The 19,882-nt window shown below is 55.8% G+C and overlaps 11 protein-coding genes across 11 annotated transcripts; 7 read left to right on the top strand and 4 right to left on the bottom strand.

The window, feature by feature from the left end:
* Positions 1–95: 95 nt before the first annotated feature.
* BAUCODRAFT_102413 (uncharacterized protein) lies at positions 96–1,604 on the top strand. Its single transcript, XM_007674409.1, has 2 exons — positions 96–410; positions 491–1,604. The coding sequence occupies exons 1-2, from the start codon at positions 149–151 to the stop codon at positions 1,450–1,452; spliced, it is 1,224 nt and encodes a 407-aa protein (XP_007672599.1). The 5' UTR covers positions 96–148; the 3' UTR covers positions 1,453–1,604.
* A 361-nt stretch (positions 1,605–1,965) lies between these two features.
* BAUCODRAFT_365231 (uncharacterized protein) lies at positions 1,966–3,013 on the top strand. The gene has a single exon (XM_007674408.1). It carries the CDS (start codon positions 2,057–2,059, stop codon positions 2,672–2,674), a length of 618 nt encoding a protein of 205 aa, XP_007672598.1. The 5' UTR covers positions 1,966–2,056; the 3' UTR covers positions 2,675–3,013.
* Positions 2,981–3,904, top strand: BAUCODRAFT_30555 (uncharacterized protein). The gene is made up of 2 exons (XM_007674407.1): positions 2,981–3,007; positions 3,108–3,904. Exons 1-2 carry the CDS (start codon positions 2,994–2,996, stop codon positions 3,484–3,486), a joined length of 393 nt encoding a protein of 130 aa, XP_007672597.1. The 5' UTR covers positions 2,981–2,993; the 3' UTR covers positions 3,487–3,904.
* Positions 3,905–3,999: 95 nt separating this feature from the next.
* On the top strand, positions 4,000–4,523 carry BAUCODRAFT_21756 (uncharacterized protein; the record flags this gene model as incomplete). The annotated part of the gene is made up of 2 exons (XM_007674406.1): positions 4,000–4,137; positions 4,167–4,523. 2 exons carry the CDS (start codon positions 4,000–4,002, stop codon positions 4,521–4,523), a joined length of 495 nt encoding a protein of 164 aa, XP_007672596.1.
* Positions 4,524–5,053: 530 nt separating this feature from the next.
* BAUCODRAFT_63084 (uncharacterized protein) lies at positions 5,054–7,166 on the bottom strand (the record flags this gene model as incomplete). The annotated part of the gene is made up of 2 exons (XM_007674405.1): positions 5,054–6,261; positions 6,317–7,166. 2 exons carry the CDS (start codon positions 7,164–7,166, stop codon positions 5,054–5,056), a joined length of 2,058 nt encoding a protein of 685 aa, XP_007672595.1.
* Positions 7,167–7,748: 582 nt separating this feature from the next.
* BAUCODRAFT_30550 (uncharacterized protein) lies at positions 7,749–9,271 on the bottom strand. The gene has a single exon (XM_007674404.1). It carries the CDS (start codon positions 9,209–9,211, stop codon positions 8,147–8,149), a length of 1,065 nt encoding a protein of 354 aa, XP_007672594.1. The 5' UTR covers positions 9,212–9,271; the 3' UTR covers positions 7,749–8,146.
* Positions 9,272–9,681: 410 nt separating this feature from the next.
* BAUCODRAFT_30549 (uncharacterized protein) lies at positions 9,682–10,633 on the top strand (the record flags this gene model as incomplete). The annotated part of the gene is made up of 3 exons (XM_007674403.1): positions 9,682–9,880; positions 9,955–10,499; positions 10,565–10,633. Coding segments are annotated over exons 1-3 (708 nt in total), but the record flags the coding sequence as incomplete, so codon positions are not given.
* Positions 10,634–10,643: 10 nt separating this feature from the next.
* Positions 10,644–12,966, bottom strand: BAUCODRAFT_30547 (uncharacterized protein). The gene is made up of 2 exons (XM_007674402.1): positions 11,542–12,966; positions 10,644–11,477 (listed from the first exon to the last, which is right to left on the bottom strand). The coding sequence occupies exons 1-2, from the start codon at positions 12,835–12,837 to the stop codon at positions 11,076–11,078; spliced, it is 1,698 nt and encodes a 565-aa protein (XP_007672592.1). The 5' UTR covers positions 12,838–12,966; the 3' UTR covers positions 10,644–11,075.
* A 107-nt stretch (positions 12,967–13,073) lies between these two features.
* BAUCODRAFT_365103 (uncharacterized protein) lies at positions 13,074–14,956 on the top strand. Its single transcript, XM_007674401.1, has one exon. The coding sequence runs from the start codon at positions 13,148–13,150 to the stop codon at positions 14,780–14,782; it is 1,635 nt and encodes a 544-aa protein (XP_007672591.1). The 5' UTR covers positions 13,074–13,147; the 3' UTR covers positions 14,783–14,956.
* A 1-nt stretch (position 14,957) lies between these two features.
* Positions 14,958–15,989, top strand: BAUCODRAFT_365109 (uncharacterized protein). Its single transcript, XM_007674400.1, has 4 exons — positions 14,958–15,204; positions 15,269–15,488; positions 15,551–15,676; positions 15,737–15,989. Exons 1-4 carry the CDS (start codon positions 15,068–15,070, stop codon positions 15,851–15,853), a joined length of 600 nt encoding a protein of 199 aa, XP_007672590.1. The 5' UTR covers positions 14,958–15,067; the 3' UTR covers positions 15,854–15,989.
* Positions 15,990–16,124: 135 nt separating this feature from the next.
* On the bottom strand, positions 16,125–19,175 carry BAUCODRAFT_62964 (uncharacterized protein; the record flags this gene model as incomplete). Its single annotated transcript, XM_007674399.1, has 1 exon — positions 16,125–19,175. One exon carries the CDS (start codon positions 19,173–19,175, stop codon positions 16,125–16,127), a length of 3,051 nt encoding a protein of 1,016 aa, XP_007672589.1.
* Positions 19,176–19,882: the final 707 nt, after the last annotated feature.

Here is a 19,882-nt window from a genome sequence, read left to right as displayed (position 1 = left end):
TGCTTAATTCCAGCCGAATGCGTAGGCCAAGCGAGGCAACCCCGCAGATTGCTGGCCCGGTTTCTGCGCGTAAAGCGTTCCTGCATGATCGGCCACGATCACCCTGACTATACTCGTCCCGCATCGTGTTCGTGAGAAAGCTCGAACAATGGCGCAGAAATCCGCTTTCGACACACCTTGGTTCAATTCGCAAGGCAACGACTTCTTCAACTCATTGAACAAGTCGAAGAATCTCAACATCGTTCTGACTGCGGAGACCGAGGACTTCGACGAGGAGACGACGCAGCAGTGGCGGGATGAAGGCTTCGCTACCAAGTATGTCCCACTGCTGGACGGTGGGAAGGAGTACGTACAGCGTGTGCACCAAGCCGGAGACGCGTTCGGGGTGAGCGAGTACTATGGGATTGTAGGTTAGCTGCCCGACCACAGTATCTGCTCGTCCTTATTCCAGCAGAAGGGATTGGTGCTGATTCAGGTGTCTTTATCGTAGCCTTTGACGACGCCGCGTCAGTGATCCTCTCTGCTCATGTCAAACCCGCCCACCCTAAGCTCGTAGCCATTGTCGCTTACTACCCTTCTACCATCCCCTCAATCAACACCAAGTATCCACCCAGTATCCGCGTCCTCGTCCATCTTGCCGGCAGTGAAGTAGGTGTACAGCGGCATCCAGAGGTTCTTGGAATTCAATCGAACAAGACGAAGACTGTGAAGAAGCGCATTGACCCCGGAGCCGGATATGGGGAGGTGTTGAAGTTGGGATTCAAAGCGTATACCTATGCTGGCGTCCAGAGTGGCTTTGCTGAAAGTGACCTGGATGAGTTCGATCCCGTCGCGGAGAAAGTTGCCTTTGGGCGGAGTCTAGAGTGCGTCAGGCGAGGATTCAGAGCTGAAACGGATGTGGAGGGAGCGCGGGATGCGCTGGTTGATGCGACGGCAAGTGGCAATACGAAGAAGGCGCTGGGGTCGTTGCGGCCGTTTGCGCACGTCCTACATGGGCCTACGTTGACCGGCGGCATTGGGACGGAGGAACTAGGACAGTTCTACGGCAGCTTCTTCTACCCGCTGCCGCCGGACTTTAGGGTGCGGTTACTCAGTCGCACCATTGGTACGGATGGGTCGAGATTAGTGGATGAGCTTTACATCTCGTTCACGCACTCGCAGGAGATTGCGTGGATGCTACCGGGCATACCGCCGACGAAGAAGAAAGTGGAGGTGGCTATGGTGTCCATTGCACGCATGATGGGTGGTAAACTGGAGAGTGAGCACGTGTACTGGGATCAAGCGGCGGTTTTGGTGCAGGTAGGCCTGCTCAGTCCGAAGATGGTGCCGGACGGCTTCAAGAAGAAGGGCGTCGAAGAGCTGCCCGTTGTTGGAGCGGAGGCTGCGAGGGCCATGAAGAGGGGCAGTAGCAAGCATATGAACGAATTGATCGATGATTGGAAGGACTCATGAATATAGAAGCCTTCGAGACTCTCATCTTGGACATTAGTATGGTGTTCGTGGAGCTGAGCAACCCGTAGGTTTCAATGACCTTTGCAACTCCACATCATAGACCTACGTGTGGGTTAGTGCGCGTTGTCGAATGTGCGCCAGAGCATATCGCGGAAACACTGCTTCCTCTACATGTACTTGACGTTGGGTGCTTCTCTGGATTAGGCAGTTATGGATGGCCCAAGCTCATGCAAGGTGACGTGGAGCGAACGGAGACCGAGTTCGTTGGTCGCATGCCGCGGTGTTCTGGTTGCCTTCCATAATCTAGGGCTTTCACTCTTATCGTCGCCCTTCGCGAGTGTGACAACAAGAAAGAGTAAGTGCAATATCTCATCTATATGCATATCAGCTCGCTCATCTACCCGTCATTCTCTACATCGATGATCTTCACAAGCCACCATTAGCATTGTCTCATCGCATCCCCGCAAACGCCGGGCAGCCACTTGCTCAGACAGTCCGGACGGTCCGGCGGTGAAGGCGGAAGATCACAAGGCATACAAGCATTGTTGCTTTTACTAGGGAACTTCCAATCGCTAGTCTTGTCAAGCCTTAGTGACAGTCAAGAATGGCGGATTTCCTCGAAAACCTCTGGTCATCTGTCTTCACTCCTGGCGCAACGCCGACGCTACTCATCGCGACCAACGCTACCTTCGCCGCCTTACAATTTCTGCTGCTTGCTCTACTGGTCGTAACGTACAGCATTCACTTTCTTATCCTGTCAGTACTGTGCGGCGGCTTGTGGGTCGGGATCAATTGGTTTGCAACCGAGCTGCAAGCCGCACAAGCGAAGGAAGAGGAAGCGGAGCGCTTGCGCAAACTGCATGCGCCGGCCAAGGAGCCTAAGGGTAGAAGTACGGAGTGGAAGCGGAAGGAATTAGTGGCCGACAGCGAAGCGGATGACGAGGAGGAGGACACCGAAACAGAGACGGAGGAGAGGGGTTTGACTGACAGCAGTGTCGGTCTAGCAGATACGGATGCGGAGATGAGTGTTCGAGAGCAGATGCGAACGGCAGTAGCGGAAAAGGAAGGTGGTGATGGCACGAGCCCGGCGAAAGCCTCTGGCGCAAAACCAGGCGATGACAGGAGCAGGTTGAGACCGAGAAGGGTCGGTGACGGAGATCGGAGTGGAGAGGTGAGCAGTAGTACGGATAGCGAGTGGGAGAAAGTGGAGAGCGAGCGATAACAGATCTCTCGATACTGCAGCTTTCTTTGTATCGACTGCTCGATGATTACCCAGCATATGCGATATCACTGCCAATATACAAGATTTTTTAGCAGTGCCCAATGACCGTCACTTGCATAGTAGAGTGCTGCGACTGATACATCTATGACTCGCGGTGCCAAGCCCTGACCCTTCACCTCACAGTTCCGCGTGCCGACGCAAACGACGTGACATTCGCTCCAGATCACGGACACCAGCCACACCTCTCCTCGACACCCTCCCTTTAGTCGGAATATATCAGTGTTGATCGCGCAGCTCTGCGCGCGCAACTCCTGCCGCTATGAAGCTCGTCAGGTAAGCCAACCCCAACCGCAGCCTTCACGAAGTGTCGCGTGCTAAAGCCGCTTCCTCATTAAGATTCGAACCCGGCTAATTCACCTCGCCCGGCATGTAGATTCTTGATGAAATGCACGAACGAGACCGTAACGATCGAACTCAAGACCGGCGCCATCGTGCACGGCACTATCGCTTCCGTCTCTCCACAAATGAACACCAACCTCCGCGCAGCCAAGATGACCCCGAAAGGTGGCAGCCAGATCAGCTTGGATCAAATCAGCATCAGAGGAAGCGAGATCAGATATTTCATACTACCGGACAGTCTGCCGCTCGACACGCTGTTGATCGATGATGCGCCCAAGCCGAAGAACAAGGCCCGGAAGGAGACAGATCGGGGTGGTAGAGGAGGACCTGGAGGTGGCATGAGGGGAGGGCGTGGTGGTGGAATGAGAGGAGGGGGTAGAGGGAGGGGCAGAGGGCGCGGGCGAGGCTTCTAAAGCGGGCAAGGCATCGGTATCTTCCCACCAGAACAGGGCCGAATGGGTGGTTTCACGAGCTGCAAGTCTACGGACTGTTACATTGTTGCGGACGTTAGCTATGGTTGAGGGTATTATCGCGGCTATGGTAAAGGGCAATGACGGCGCTGCGACAGAATCGCGCCAATGGAGGTCGCTATGCAAAGCCTGGCAGGTAGCGCAAGCGGGCCGCAGAGTCAAGGCTAAGAAGAACAAGTGAGTGTTAGCGCGTCGACACCAGCGATGAGGAAGGCGCGGGTCAGGAGGTGCCATGTCATGTGAGCATGCGTTGAGACTCACTTGCTACCTTGTGTGTAACCTTGGTTTACAGTCACCCACAAAGCGGAGACCAGTGCTTGCTGTATTAGCACTTCACCTTCAAAGCCTCTTTAGAGCCACATTGTGTGCTCCTTATATTGCTACATAAACTCATCCTCATACTCTTGACATCTGCAAGCGCTCACGCCACTACGACGGCACGACGAATCCACAATCATGCCTCTCAACCTAACAGCAAAAGACCAAGAGATCCTAGTCATGGCCTTCCAATGTATGGAGAACACAAAGGTTAGTCCGCTCCTCTCACCAACACTCATGATTTGCAACACAGTGCCCATCCACACCACAACTCCGGTGCCACGTCCTTGCTAACTGTGAACCAGGTCGATAACGCCAAGCTCGCAGCCCTAGGCGGCTACAAAAACGCCAACACAGCGGGCGCCGTCTGGGGCGCCGTCAAGAAGAAGATGCTCTCCGGTGGCAGCGGCGGTGGCGACGCGACCGCGATTCCGACTTCCAGCAAGAAGCGCACCAAAGCAAGCCCGGACGCTGACGCTGACGCTGACGCGGGAACACCGAGCAAGAAGCCTCGTAGGGGCAAAGGCAAGGGCGCGAAGGCTGACTCAGTGGTTGAGGGTGTCGGCGGTGAGGAGGATGATGATGAGGAAGAGGGTGTTAAGCTGGCGAAGGAGGAAGGTGAAGAGGGGATTAAGGAGGAGGATGTTGTTGTTTACCCATGAGCCCCGCATCCGGGCGACTGCGCGTCTGCGGTCTTGTGTCGGTTCGAGGCAACAAGTGACGTTGGGGTACCCGTGGATGAGGGTAATGTGCACATCAATATGGCGCACAGGTGAAGCCAACGTGACGACAGCGTATCCGCTGTGATGGAGCTTAGTCCTCACAGCACGCAATGGCACAAAACAGTCCTTGATGGCAGACAAGTGCGTGTAGTGAGCGCTACAGCCCCTCATATCTTCTTGCCATTCACTCGACAGTACCGTAGCCTAACACTCAAAAACGCACGTGCTTGCTACCAAAAAGTAAGCCAATCCCGCACTTGTACTCCGAACGAACGCCCACCATCGCATCGCATCGCATCGCGCGTAGAGTTGAGCGTAGCATAGCCGCTCCTGCACCCGCCCGGTAAGCCTTTCCAACACAAGCCGCGGCAAGCAACGCCTTGATCGAGGAGATGATCAAACACCCTGTACAAACCCCGTACCCGCACCCACGCTCACCCACGCGCCTGCAAGAACGGATGAGAACAGACTCAATGCCTACTAGTCCTCCTCCCCGGCCCAAAATCCGCCTCCACCACCTTCCGCTCCCTGCGCCCCTTGACCACAAACTCCGCCATCAACGCCAAATGATCGCTCGGGAAGTGCCAATTCGGAAACCCGGGCACTTTGCGCATATACTCCGGATCCACCTCGCCCAACAGACTCGTCACCTGCAGGGTATTCGTACTATACCAAATATAATCAATCACCTCGCGGAACTCGGACGTGTAGTTGGTGAAGGGCCAATGGGCGATACTAGCGTAGGCGGATTTGAGGCTGAACGGGTGCGTCATGCCGTTGCGGGTGAAGTCGCCGTATTTCTGCGTGCCGAGGTCGGTGTGGGAGTTGGAGAGGGAGCCGAGGGTGATGAGGTCGTGGACGCCGGAGTCGGCGGTGCTGTTGAAGTCGCCGCAGACGAGCATGGGGATTTGGGTGGCGTCGTCGTAGTGCATTGAGGGGGCGGGCGTGGGACGGGGGATGGCGGGGTCGGGGGTGGGCTCGAGGCTGTCGTCGTTGGCGTAGCGGAAGAGCTCTTTGTCTTTGCAGGGGGGCCAGGCGGCGTAGGTTTTGGCGAGGTTGGCGAGGCGTTCGAGTAGGATGGCGACTTGGACGACTTTCACGTCGGCGAACCAGCCTTCCCATGCCAGATGCGTGTCGACGACGATGAGGCGGGAGCCGGTCATGCGGTTCTCTAGGAAAGCGACCACGGCGATGTGATCTCGTGGCATCACGCGGTTGAAGACGTCTGCGTCACCGCGCATGTCCGGCCGTCGGATGGCTTCCTGCGAGTAGTTGATGACTTGCTTGTCGAGGAGGATGTACTTTGAGTTCTTGTAAAAGATCGCACAGCCATCGACGGTCTTGGCCTCCTTATCGCCCATCGTCTGTGCTCTGCCTTTAGCCCAGAACATGCCCTTGTAGTCTTCGGTCGCAAGATTGGGTCTGAAGTACTCGTTGTAGCTTTCTGTGTCCACTTCCTGGAGGGTGAGTATGTCGGCTTTTCTGTGCGTCAGCTCGTCCAGAATCACGCCACGCCGGTGATCCCATGCGAGTGCAGCTGAAGGCGTATAGCCGTACGCAGCTTGAGTGGCCGCTCGGTCGCAAAGAGTGTTCCAGCTACAGACGGTAAATCTCTCCGACTCGTTCTCGACCTCATCGACGAGCTTGATCCAGTCGCGCTCGAAGGGCGCTGGTGGTGCTACAAGGGACAGTCAGCACATCTACATGGCAATTACTTTTCACACGTGACCTACCAGGCGCCTGCTCTCGTAGATACCGCACGAGCTCACGCGTGCCATGCTCCTTCACCCGGTCGTAGTAATCTCGCCGTAGCCGATTATTGCCATAAAGCCCGAGTACCTCGAGTTGATGTAGTGCGCCCAACTCGTACGGTAGATCGTAAAGGTCGTTTCCATAGAGAAGAAGCTTCTTCAAATGCGTAAGCATACCGATCTCCGGAGGCAGTTCTCGAAGGCCATTGTACGACAAGTCCAGCTCGGTCAATGACCGCATCGTGCCAATCTGTAACGGGAGCACCTCCAGCTTGTTGTTGGCAAAGTACAGCTTGCGCAGGTTCGGATAATGCCTGAAGACACTGGCGCCAATGCTCTTAAGGCCATGACCGCAGAGGTCCATCGCGTCCCATGCGCCGGCCTCTTCGACATCTCCATTCGCCACAGGCTTCCTACGCTCTCCGTGCTCATCCAGATCCGCGCGTATGCTAACTGATGACGAGCCATTGCCGCCCAACCGTGCTACGGACGGAGCGTTCCTGGCGTAGAAGTGTGGCTTGTCACCAGCACTCTCGATCCTCTTCGCCTCCGCCATTTGCTCGGCCCAATGCTCGTTCGGCGGGTTACTGAGCGAGTTCGTGTGTTCGGGTGTTCCATTCTGCAGATGCGCGGGCGTGAAGTGCGGGGTGGTGCTCGTCAGGGTGCTGCCGGAGATGGTGTGTTGGTGATTGCCAAAGTTGCCATTGCTCAGGCCGTGATCCTGTTGTTGGGTCACGTGGTGGGACTGTGAGCCAAACGTCTTGTGCAAGCCACTCATGCCACCGCCGTTCGGCACGCCATGGTTGTAGCGGTGACTGCCATGGTTAAACATGCTGTAGGGATTATGCGCGGCCGGGGAATGCGCGCCGGGCGACCGGTTCGGTGAAGGGGTGTCGGACGCTCCGGAGAAGAGGTTGCGGTTATTGTTGATGGGAGAACCACTGCGGTGACCGGGGTTGCGCGTGTTTCCGTAGAGATACTGGCCGCCAAACCGCCCGAACCCATCTGCCATGCCCAGTCGAGCGTGCGCACAGTCTCGGCCTCGTGTTGGTGGATATTATGGGGTGCTTTGCTCGTGATATCGGAGGTGAGGACATCGGCAATGGCTCGAGCGATGGTTGTATGCCTGCCTCAGTGCCAGAGATTGAAATGCAGTCGGGGAGCAATCGTGGTGATGGCTTCCTCAATGATAGTGTTGATTGACGGGAGAGATATGTGTGGTTGAGATGGATACACGAAAGCGTGGGAGCTGTATCGGTGGAGGGGGTTGATTGCGAGGGCAAATCGCTGTGTTTCGTGCTCGCTGGGGTTGTCGGCGGTTGCGAACGACGTATCTCATGCGCCGTCCGTTCTGCAGCGGAATGGCTGGAACGGGCCGACTCCGGGGCAGTAACACGTGACTGCGGAGACGCCTCCGCAAAATCCAAGCTTCAATCAAACCACAGCAACCTCCTGTAGTACGTAGTTCATCTTCCAGACTAAGACCCTGGATGGCTGGAAGACTAAGGTATACCCACACTCCTCCATTACACGTATCGCGCTATGCGCAGCAAGCCCTTCCGGAGCTGCCAAGCCCTGAACGAAGGGCCCTCCCGGAGGTAGTTCAGACTTGCCACGGAATCAAGCTACACTTTATCAAGCAAGCCACTTTCCAAGCGGCATCACATTTGGCGAGTCTTCAGCCGGCTTCGACCAGCCCTATTCGTCTGCAAGCTCTCGTCCTTTCTGCAGAGTCGCGTCTCGCCCGACGCTTGAGTTTGATTGTCCCGTGTATGGCTGCTCGGTTCGTAGGATGCAGTCAACGATCGTATATTACACCCCCTGCCCCTCCCACCCAATCAACCCTCTCCTCGCCTGCGCCCTCACCCAAAAAGAATGATAACTCGCATAATCCCTCCTTCCACTCATCCCCAACTGCGCCGCCACATTCACATACCCCTCCTCCCCCCTCATCAACCCCTCCCTCGCCATCTTTCTCGCCGCCTCATCACCCGCACTCCCACCTACCACCCCTTGCTCCTCCCAAGGCGTCCGACAGAATGGACATGTCACCGCCCCTCTCCCGCCGGTTTTCGTCGCGGCCCACTGCCGAAAACACTCGGCGTGGATGTTGTTGCCGCATGCGGCTTTGCAGTAGACGACGGACTCGCTGCTTTCGGGCTCGAAATCGACGCAGCAGATGGGGCATTCGCCTTCGATTGGTTTGCGCTTGCCGTCCTGCTCTGGTGGGCTTGCGGCGGCGGTCTCGGAGGGTAGGGGTGGCGCGTTGGCGAAGATGGAGCGGAGTTCGGAGGATGTAAATGCTAATTGGTACTCTAGTTCTGCCGGTACGCGCAGAACACGGGAAAGAATGTAGGCGATGTGTTTGCATTGGTTCCCTTTGCGCGCGTGGGGACAGTCACAGGAGGGCACTTGGTCGACGACGATGGTGTAGACGTTGCCGGTCGTGCCGGCGAGTGAGATGGTTTCCGTGGGGTAGTCTGAATTGGTGGTGCTGCGCTGGCGGTCCAGGACGAACATGCGCTGGGTTAGGGCGCGGTCGCGGATTTCGAGGTAGGAAGATGGGGCGTGTTTGCGCCAGCGACGGAGGCGTTTCTCCTCGTCCTTGGACTTCCTGACTTTCGACTTGGGCGCTTCATCGTCGTCTTTGAGCGGGGATTGCTTGCTTCGCTTCTTCGGCGGCCCTGCGCAAATGGCAGACCCATGCGACTTGCGCTTCTTGGGTGGCGTATCTTGGGTCAGGTCTATGAATGCCGGGCCAGCGTCGCCGACTTTGCGCTTCTTCGAGCCACTCGGCCTGGGTAGGGTGGTGGCCTCTGCGACTTCCGCGTGCTTACTCCCATTATTGCGCGCGGAGCCTGGCGCTACGTAGCCCATCGTGTTGCGCGTATTCTCCAGTCCTGAAGCAGTAGGAAAGAGTTCAGTCGAGCGATACAGATCGAGAACCGAAGTGGAGTCAGTAGCCGTACCTTACGCTACCGTCATCTTCCATGCAATCAAGGGTTCCAGGTTGTTGACCGAATGCCGCCTTTACGACTCGCCACCTCCGCAAAGCCAAAGCGCGCCGTGACCTTGTCTTCACGTGCTTTGAGTGGCGTCGAGCTGGCTGCGCCACAGATCAATGACGCGCCTTGGCACGTCACATGTGCACAATACTTTACTACGCTCGTGCATGCGCGGAATATGTTAAGCTTTACCATCTCTCCTCCTCCAAACTCTTCAATTTGCTCGGAATTGAAACATCTTTCACTACCCCGACAAATATACAACGCCAAGATGTCGGGCAAACAGCAGCAGCAGGACATCCCTAACGAAGCGCCGCCCAGCTACGACCAAATCACCGGCAACGGCTCGTCATCTTCACGTCCCACACCCAGCGGCAGCAATACTCTCCAAGTCCCAGGCGCATCCTCACAGCACAATGGCATCCCCGCCGCATCACGACGATCAATGGAGGACGAGAACCGTCCACTGCCCAAAGGTTGGATCCGGTCATTCGATCCACATACACACCATCAATTCTTCGTCGACACCACCAAAGACCCGGTAAGCATCAGCCATATATATAGCGTTCTACCGGCAGCCGAGAACAGTACTAACGCTCTCCATTCGCTGGACAGCCTCGCAGCATCTGGGTCCACCCATATGACGACGACCAATACCTCTCCACCTTGTCGTCGGAAGACCGCGAGCGCATAGAACAAGAAAGCATGGGCCGCGGTCACCCGCCCAGTAAGCAAGACATGATCGCGCACCTGACCGACGATGAAGAAGAAGACGACGACCAACGTCACGCAGGGGGCGCGTCCTCATCCTCCACCTCCAAACCCCACGCCTCCGTAGAACTGCCTCCCCGCCCCACGGACCAGGACAAGGACAAGGGCAAACAAGGCTTCGGCCGCAAACTTAAAGACAAAGTCACCGGCACCACGCACGAGCAGCGCGTGCAAGAACGCGAGCGTCGCGCCGCCGAGGAGCAGAGAATGTACGAGCAGCATCAACGCATACGCCGCGCCATGGCCGAGGCACAACGGACGGGACAGCCGCAACTCCTCGGCAAGGACAAAGACGGCAAGGATGTCTACATCGAGCCGCCCGCGTATCAAGGAGGTTATGGAGGGTATCCGGGCGGGTATGGGTATAATCCGTATGGGAGTGGTGGAGTGTATGTCGTCCCATCTACCCTGTCCACATGGCAGTGCAAGTTGAGCTAACGTGACTGTGTGATAGGTACACGACACCCAACGCGCGCTACATCCGCCCCGCAGACCCGTACTCGAGACCGTATGGATATGGCTACGGAGGTGGGTATGGTTTGCCGCTGGCCCTTGGTGTCGGCGGCGGGTTAATGGGTGGCATGTTGTTGGGTGATATGGCGATGGGCGGGTTTGGTGGTGGCTTTGGTGGGGGTGGGTTCTAAGCGACTGCTATGTGATGACGTCTTGAGGCCCTGGTGGGAGAGACGCTGCGGATACCCTATGATGTACGAAGTGACGAGCGATGAGTATGATGCATGAAGTAGGCGCTGCATGAGATGAATTGGCATCAGATACAAGCATAGCGGCACTGAATGGACTTCATTTCGCAGTTGCAATCCTTCGTACATAGCTGGTAGCTTGCCAAACAGAATAACGTCATTTGCCGGCGACGTCCTCGCCGCCAACACGCCATACTCCTCCCTCAACACCTCAAACGCCAAGCACACTCCTCCCGTATCAGGCCACTAGCTCTCCTCCCTGGTTCACTCCGCCTTACTCTTCTTCTTTTTCTTCTTGATCTGCTCCTCCGGGACCTCTCCCTTCACCAACCCCTCCCCATCGGCCTCCGCCCTTCGCTTCGCCTTCTTCTCCTTCTTCAGCTTCTTCGCCACCGCCTCCTCATCCACCTCCATTTTGACATCCTCCTCCGCCCTCCGCTTCTTCGCCTTCTTAGCCGCCTTCGCATCCGCCGCCGCATCAGCATCGATATCAGCCATATCTACATCAGCATCCGCCGACTTCGACGTCTTCGACTTCTTCTCCTTCCGCTTCTTCGCCTCCGTCGCGTTCCCGGTCACGCCCGGCGCGGCGATTTCTTCTTCTGCGCCGGCGGCGGTGGGGTCGTCGATTTGGATGGACGCTAGGGTTGCTTCCATTGCCGCTTTCTACGAATTCATCCATCATCAGCGAACATGAATCTCAAGCGGCGATGCATGGGTATTGACGTACCATGGCAACCTCATTCTTAGTCGGATTGATTCCCTCGGCATAAAACCTTAACCGCTCCTCCACCTGCCCTTTCAACGCTTCACCAAATTTACGCGTAGGTTGCATGCTGAAGTTGTCAATGCGTGAAGCGATGGATGCTTTGTTGGCCAAAAACCGGGAGATGCGGCCTTTGTTTTTCATGCCTGCTCGGCCGATGAAGCTGCTGTGGTAGATCAGACCGTATTTGGGCGTGTTGCCTTTCGTCTTCAGTGCTCGGAAGAGTGCCTTTTCGGCTCCTAGAATTTGCACGGTGGAGGCCGGGTATTTGGCAAGGTTGGTTAGCGAGCCGGCGTGCGAGATCAGTCGCGCTCCGACTGTTTCTCCTATGAGCGCAGCCAGATTGGGCGCGACGATTCCCATCTTCGCTACGAGGTAGTTGCCAAGAGTCTTGCGGTAGTTGGTCAGATCGACGGTGCGTTGAGCGAACGTCATCACGTTCTCCATATCAGCGTCAGAGATGTCTTGACCCATAGACACACGCGCGGCTTCAATGACGGCGCGCGCTACACTCTCGTCGTCATCCACAAGCTTGGCAAGATCGTGCAGACTGTCTTCAGAGAGTGTCTTCTTGTCGCCAATGAAAAGCGCGCACTTGGCGTACTTCTGGTTCTCGCTGACGATCTTGATGAGTTCCGGAAAGTGCCAGCTATACCACTCCCTCACCCGCATGGAGAAGGTGTTCACGGCTTTGTCGAGATGGTCAATGGTGGCAATGGCTTGAATGATGTGGTTGTCGTTCTTCTGCACGCTGAACTTCACTTTCGCACGGCTGTAAGCGTGGCCGAGACCCAGCTGTGCGCGAGAGACATCGCCGGTCTGCAGGCCCTTGAGCAGCTTCTCGGCGTGCAGACGCAGGCCTCGCAGTAAGTCTGCGACCAGCTCCGACGTCTCGCCCGTCTCGCACTCAATGCCTGGGAAGGCTTGCTTGATGCTGCCTGCCAGGTTTCGATCGCCCACGCCGAGTACGACTTTGTTCTTCGCTTTCTTGCCTGTCGTGGTAGGAAGGTTGCTTTCAAGTACGGTGCGTAGGTATTCGGACATGATACCCTCGCTAACGTCGTTCGCGTTTTCTAGTGCTTGGCTGGCTCCCTGAAACGGCGCGAATGACACAAGCTGGACCATCTTGCCGAAGCGGCCGAGGTCGGTGTGCGCATCCTGTACTTCCTTTAAGCGGGCTCCTACGGTGTCGCTTTGCATCTTCAAGGCGAAGATGCCAAAGCCCACCGGCGACTCGTGCAGAAGGTAGTCGACCGACATGCTGGGCTAGTATGGTACGTAACCAATAATCGTCCTTTTGATATGAGCGACCCGGCGCTGTTCGAGACTTATGTCGCTATCGCCTCATTGCTGCCGCTGTCGCTATGCTGCTGCTCTTCAATGTGCTGCTCCCAGCTTTATCCGCAAAATTCGAGCAGACGTCGGAAGTCGGAGAGTGCCCGCATGACTCGCGCTCGACGACCGGACCGTCGCGACTGTGTCGCGTGCCCCCCACATTCAAAGCTTCTGTGAGCGAGTGCAGTGTTTGGAGAATAACCGGCCAAAGTCCTCTTGTCCTCAGCACACCATCATGGCTTCTGCTGCCCAGTTGTTAAATAGTAAGGCTGAGTCGCGAAGGCGAGGCGAAGCCCTACGCGTCAACATCTCTGCCGGCGAAGGTCTGCAAGATGTCCTGGCGAGCAACTTGGGACCGACGGGCACACTCAAGATGCTCGTCGACGGTGCCGGCGCGATCAAGCTGACCAAGGATGGCTCGGTGCTGCTCAAGGAGATGCAAATTCAAAACCCAACGGCAGTCATGATTGCCCGAGCAGCAACAGCACAGGACGAAATCTGCGGCGATGGGACTACCTCTGTAGTGCTGATGGTAGGAGAATTGCTGAAGCAGGCCGACCGGTATATCAGCGAAGGACTGCATCCACGAGTCATCACCGACGGTTACGAGCTGGCGAAGACAGAGGCGCTGCGCTTTCTCGACACTTTTAAGATCGAGCGAGAACCAGACCGCGAGCTCTTACTCTCCGTCGCCCGAACCAGTCTCTCCACCAAGATCAATCCTACCCTAGGCGAACAACTCACCCCAGCCATCGTCGATTCGGTCTTGGCCATCTACCAAAAGCCAGCGAAACCTGACCTCCACATGGTGGAGATCATGACCATGCAACACCGAACAGCGGCCGACACTCAGCTAATCCGCGGTCTTGCGCTCGACCACGGCGCACGGCATCCGGACATGCCGAAGGAAGTCCGAAACGCCTACATCCTTACCCTCAATGTCAGCTTGGAGTACGAGAAGAGTGAGATCAATAGTGGCTTCTACTACAGCTCTGCCGAGCAAAGAGAGAAGCTAGTCGAGAGCGAGCGCAAATTCGTTGACGAGAAGCTCCGACGAATAGTGGAGTTGAAGAAGGACGTCTGCGGGACGGACGGCAAGAAGAACTTCGTCATTGTCAACCAAAAAGGCATTGACCCACTGTCACTTGACGTGTTAGCAAAGAACGGCATCTTCGCTCTCCGCCGCGCGAAGAGAAGAAACATGGAGCGACTCCAACTCATCTGCGGCGGCATATCGCAGAACTCCGTTGACGATCTCAAACCCGACGTCCTCGGCTGGGCCGGCCACGTGTATGAACACACCTTAGGAGAAGAGAAATTCACCTTCATCGAAGAAGTCAAGGACCCCAAATCCGTGACATTACTGATCAAGGGTCCCAACGCACACACCATCACGCAAATCAAAGACGCCGTCCGAGACGGCCTTAGGAGTGTCTACAATATGATCGTAGACGGCAGCGTAGTACCCGGCGGCGGCGCCTTCCAAGTCGCCGTCGCCTCGCGACTAAACAGCGACGACTTCCAGAAATCCGTCAAGGGGAAAGCAAAATGGGGTGTTTCTGCTTTCGCGGAAGCTCTGCTCATCATCCCAAAGACTTTGGCGGCGAACTCGGGGCATGACATACAGGACTGCCTCGCTGCGCTCCAGGACGAGCATGCGGAGGGTCATACGGCTGGCCTGGATCTTACGCTTGGAGAGCCAATGGATCCCGTGCAGATGGGTGTTTATGATAGTTTCAGGGTGCTTAGAAATAGTATTGCGAGTGCGACGGGGATTGCGTCGAATTTATTGTTGTGCGATGAGATGCTTAAGGCAAGGCAGATGGGCAAATCGGGGCCGCCCGGAGGTGGGGAGGAAGGTGGCGAGTAATGATCAGCATCATATGCATCGTGTCTCGCCCAGGGCGTTCAACATCCTCTTTTGTAGCATTGTGCATAGCGATAGGGGTCCGGAAGACCATTGATGTAGCACATAGATCTGCGCTCCAAAGAGGGTATGAGTTGCCGCTTCCTATTGGGTCCGTGACTGCCCGAGACAGCCTAGCGTCTTCTTCTCAAGCCCACTTTCTCGAAGTCGTGCACAACAATAGATTCGATATATCGCACAGTATCTACTCCTGCGAATGCGCGTTGTTGCGACCATCTCGGGTGGAACATGGGCGACAATAGCAAAGATGCGCCCACGAACGCTCGAGGTATTCCCCAAGCCCCCTTCGTCGACAAGGTTGAAGACTACGTCTCCTCCCGCCAGGATGTGGAAAGATGTCTCAAGAACTTTCAAGAGATGATCTCGTGAGCCAAACATCTGTCTGGTCCGTGAGTATTCCCTCGGACGCGTACTGACAAGAATGCACAGTAAATACCAATTCATGCAAGCCAACACCGAGCGGCGAGCGATCGGCCTTAAGGACAAGATACCCGATATACAGAAGACGCTCGATACAGTACTGTTTCTCAAGTCTCGTGGCAGCGACGACGATGATGTGGAACCGTTTGAGTCGTTCTTCGAGCTCAACGACACGCTTTATGCTAAAGCTGAAGTGGCGAAGACAGATGAGGTGTACCTATGGCTTGGTGTATGTGGCGCGACAATCCTGGTGTGAACGTCCATCTGACCCCAGTGCTGACGCTACGTTAGGCCAATGTAATGCTCGCGTATCCCATCGCCGAGGCGGAGACGCTTCTCCAGTCCAAGCTCGAGGCCGCGCAGTCTTCGCTGGCGAACTGTGAGGAGGATCTTGACTTTTTGCGGGAGCAGATCACTGTAAGCGATTGACACGTGAGCTCACTGAAATTCATGGAGCCGAGCTAACATATTGTGCAGACAATGGAGGTAGCCACCGCGCGCGTCTACAACTGGGACGTGGGCATGCGAAGGAAAGAGAAAGGCGCCGAAGGCGGCTCTGCAAGTAGACAGCCGAATGACGACCCGAATGGATAAGTGTCCGTGCTATAGCTTTCACGCAAGCCCTGTAAGTACTGCTCAAGGCCTCAAAGTACAGTAACACAACGACCTGGTATCGTAAATTCATCAGGCCAGCCCAACCCAATCCCTCCTTGCCCGCGCAAGCCTTCGCGGCGCGCATGTGGTATAAATGACGACGGTAACAATCATAACCCCAACGGCGCTTGCTTGGAACGCACCACGCCACCCATCCAAACGCCAACGCTAATGTGAGCATAAGCTCGAACCCAGACGCACAACTTGCGCACTAATCAAGCATAATAACGTCAGGTTCCTCCTTAACCTTGACCGCCGTCTTAGAGGCAGTAGATTGTGCAGCCGGTTGCGAGGCATTAGTGGCAGTCTTGCCCGGCGCAGACTGTTCGATTGGAGCAGTCTCGCCACCGCTCTTCTCCACTGGGTCCGCAATGGATTCGAATCGCCGCATGACCTCGTCTAACTTCATGACCACGACCGCGATGCCAGCCGCATCTGCAATCGCCCCGTTCCCAACGCCGAACCATCCTTGCCCCTTTTCGCGCCACAGACCCTTCAGCGCCGCCTCGAAGCCCTCGGGCAGTATGGTACTTTCTGACCGAGGCGCGTGTTGCGTTAGATGCCAGAAAACCTTGGCTTTACCGTTCCTTCGCTTGGTGTCTGATTTGATGGAGAACTTGCAGACCGGCAGAGGAGCCCTGTAAGCGACTTCATACCAGACAATACCTCGAGCATGAGCGGTGGCAGTTCGCCTGGCGAGATGCGCCGTCTCCAAACGGTCGAAAGCTTGTAGTAGAGGTAGAGTAAGCGACAACGTAGAAGCGAAGAATATGAAGGAATTAGTAATGCGGGAATTCAGACACCGCTCGAGCATGATCATAATGCGTAAATGCGGGTTGCTGTCAGCAGGCTCAAGCTTCAATCGGACGGGCAAGCTGCCGTCGTTCGCAAAGGACAGTTGAGCATCGAGCTCCGGCGACTTGCTGTACGTAAAGCACAACTTCGCCAAGCTGACAAACGTGCAGGTGTAATGCAGTTTCTGTAAAACGTTGATGTAGCCGTCTAATCGTTCGACGCTCCTCAACCTCGTCTTGACCTGACCAAGCAAGGGCTCGCCAAACGGTGTTTGCAGCCGCAAGGCTAAGCCACCGTTGTCGTTCATGACGGTATCCGCACCTGACGTAGGTTTAAAATGTTGTCGCAGGTGTGGCAGCCGATCCTTGCCGATAGAAAGTCGCAGATCGTGCCTAACCAATGCTCGCTCGTCACCGTCGGATGCCGCATGTACGCTGCCATCCCGGCCATGGTACGAGATCCGAACTGCATCCCGCGCCCAAGGTTTCCAATCCTTGTCCGTCGTATCTCGCATGAGCGCCGAGAACTGCACAAAGGATACTTCGTTACTGTCAGGACCTCTTCTGTGTTTCACATCTGTCAGCGCGGACGCCTTCTTTACATCATACGGAACCTTGAGCTCGTCGAGCTGCCGTGACAGTACCAAGCGGGAAATCGTAGCGCCTGCTCGCCTTTCGACCCGCACTAGCGAAGCGCGAGAGATCTCCGTTGGTACGCCGAAGATGTCCGTGACGTCCAGTTTGTGTGCTTGGAGAACTTCAGTCGAGACACGATCTGGGTTATCCTGTGGTTTGACGCTTTTAAGCTCCATCACCCACCACGTCTCGCCGCCAAGACCAAAGGTAATGCCAAGACCCCATTGCTGACCGCAGTTTGGCAAGGAGAAGACTGAATGTTTCCACAGGTCGGTACCGAACTTCTCTTTCGGAACTGCAACGTTACGGATCGGTTGCCAGCCAACAAGCTCTGATTGCCGTTGATATAGATCCTGCGCCATGCCACACACGACCGTGGCGAGTAGGCGCGGTACGTCGACACTGACTTCACGATTAAGCACTCGTTCCGCACTTGCTGTTGCTCTACTAGGCGGCGCGAGCGAGAACTGTCCGCTTATAGGTTCCAGGCTGACCCTCAGTGGTGTACGGAGGGAGGGTATGTTCACGCTTAAAGCGCGATCATGCACTGTAGTGTCCGGGTTGGGCATGACAGCGGACAATGCGCTCGAGCCTGGTGCCGTACGGTCTTTGATGGTATGTAGTCCGTCCCGCGCCATGGCAAGCTTGCCAAAGCAGTGCTTGGAGATGACTTCCATAAGAGCAGCCTCCAGATTTAAGTTCTGCCAGTCAAACTGCAGCTGCTCGTCTCTGACTTCCTGACCTTTACGGAACCAGCGAACACACAATGTAGGAGTTGACTTCTTGTTGGAGCCAGACTTGCGTGTCCCACTGCTAATGCCAATCTCGAACCAGCTTTTTGGTCCTGGCATGCCGGCCCAATACTGAATGATCAGACTCCGGCGCAGACTCTCGATCTTGATGCAATCGAACCACTTGCTGCGTATGAGGTCCTGTGCTTGGCTGCGAAGCACGTTAATTTTGTGCGTTAATACAAAGTTGTGTAGGAAGCCGTAGCATCCTTGGAGGCATGCACGACCAAGTGCCTCGTTCGCTCTGGGCTCAAGGTGTGCACGTAGCTGATCGTTCAGTGTGTCCGAGCTAGGCGAGAATAGGAAGCGTACGTCGATGAAGTACCAAGGGCTAGCCGGATCCTCATCAGCTACCGAGAGATCCACTTCAAATTCCCCTGAGACGCTGAAAGTCGCTCGGCCGTTGGCGATTGTGTATTGATTCATAAATGGCGGAAGCTCGTCGTGAAGATTTAAACGTGTGGCAAGCGCAACATTCATGTCGCGCAGAGTGCTCAGAAGCTGTTTAGCAGATAACCGCTTCGGCGGGATATAGCCAAGATCCGGCACCCACGACGCCTTCCCGGTCGCTAACAGCTCCATGGCGCTTTCAATATTCGGCGCTGGCACCTTGAAGTCCAGCATCCTACGCTTCGTATGACCGATGGCTTCCAGAGTGTGCGCATAAGCCCAGCGCTGCTTGTCTTGCCATATCTTGATGTCAATAAGCTTGGCCATGTCCTCTTCATTCCGGCTGTAGTCGGAGAGGACAAGAGTCTTCGTGAAGCGGTCCCGCTGGTCATGCGCAAACTCCATGAACATGCGCTTCTTCCGCAGACTCAACTCGGATGTGTCTGTTTGATCATGTGGTAAAGCACCATTGACCTGCGGCGCTCCATCACCCGGCGCACCCAGTTCTGACATCTGTGTCAGTGTGGAGTTCAGATCCATGTAGCATTGCTGAGCTAGACGGTCCATTAGCTTGCCTAAAGACTTGTTATGCTCCGAGGTTCGCCATGACTGATCCAGCTGAGGAGGAAGATCCGCGTCTGCGAGCGCCATGTTTACATCGCTGTGTCCATTACCACTTACGACAGTCCCATTCATGGAGGGTACGCCGTTTGGCATACCGCCGATAACTTGCGGCGCATTGCCGTCAGAGTTTGTTTGCTGTTCTGCCGTAGCACGCTGCGTTTGCGCATGACTTCGGTCCTTCTTGAGGTCTGGCGGACCCGCCGCTTCATGCTGATCCATCTTCAGTAACCCTGGCATTTCATTCCTGCCGGCCGCCGGAGCCTCCACCCGCCCACCACCACTCCCCGCTCCCTCCCCACGTGAGCCGTCCTGCCGTCCGTTTTGCGACTCTATCTTGCCTGTCGTGCCTTCCGTATAATCATGCCTGGCTTCCTGTTCCTGGACGAACAACAATCCGTAGGGCTCAAAGTGCCGCTGATCTTTGCAATGTGTCAAGTGATGTGTCGTGAGAGATGTCGAAGTAAGCAGAAGTAGGGCAGAGAGGTGGTCACGCCTTCAAGCAGTATCCAGAAAGGTGTGAATGCCCAGTGCTTTGGTCAGTGATGTCAGGGTTCCAGAAAGAAGTATAATGGATGCCTCAGAGACAGTGCGGTCGCTCTCTTGCGATATGAGTACTCTGTTGTAAACGTCTCTAAGCTACCGAGCAGCCGTCATCAAACAACGCGAAAGGTGGTGTTGCGTTGCGGTGGTAGTAGATGATGTTCGTGCAAGAGCCAGCCGCGGGCATTCCAAGA

Source organism: Baudoinia panamericana (genome assembly GCF_000338955.1).
Source record: "Baudoinia panamericana UAMH 10762 unplaced genomic scaffold BAUCOscaffold_2, whole genome shotgun sequence".
In the NCBI taxonomy this organism is placed as follows: Eukaryota; Fungi; Ascomycota; class Dothideomycetes; order Mycosphaerellales; family Teratosphaeriaceae; genus Baudoinia; species Baudoinia panamericana.
This window is presented reverse-complemented; position numbering and strand designations above follow the sequence as displayed.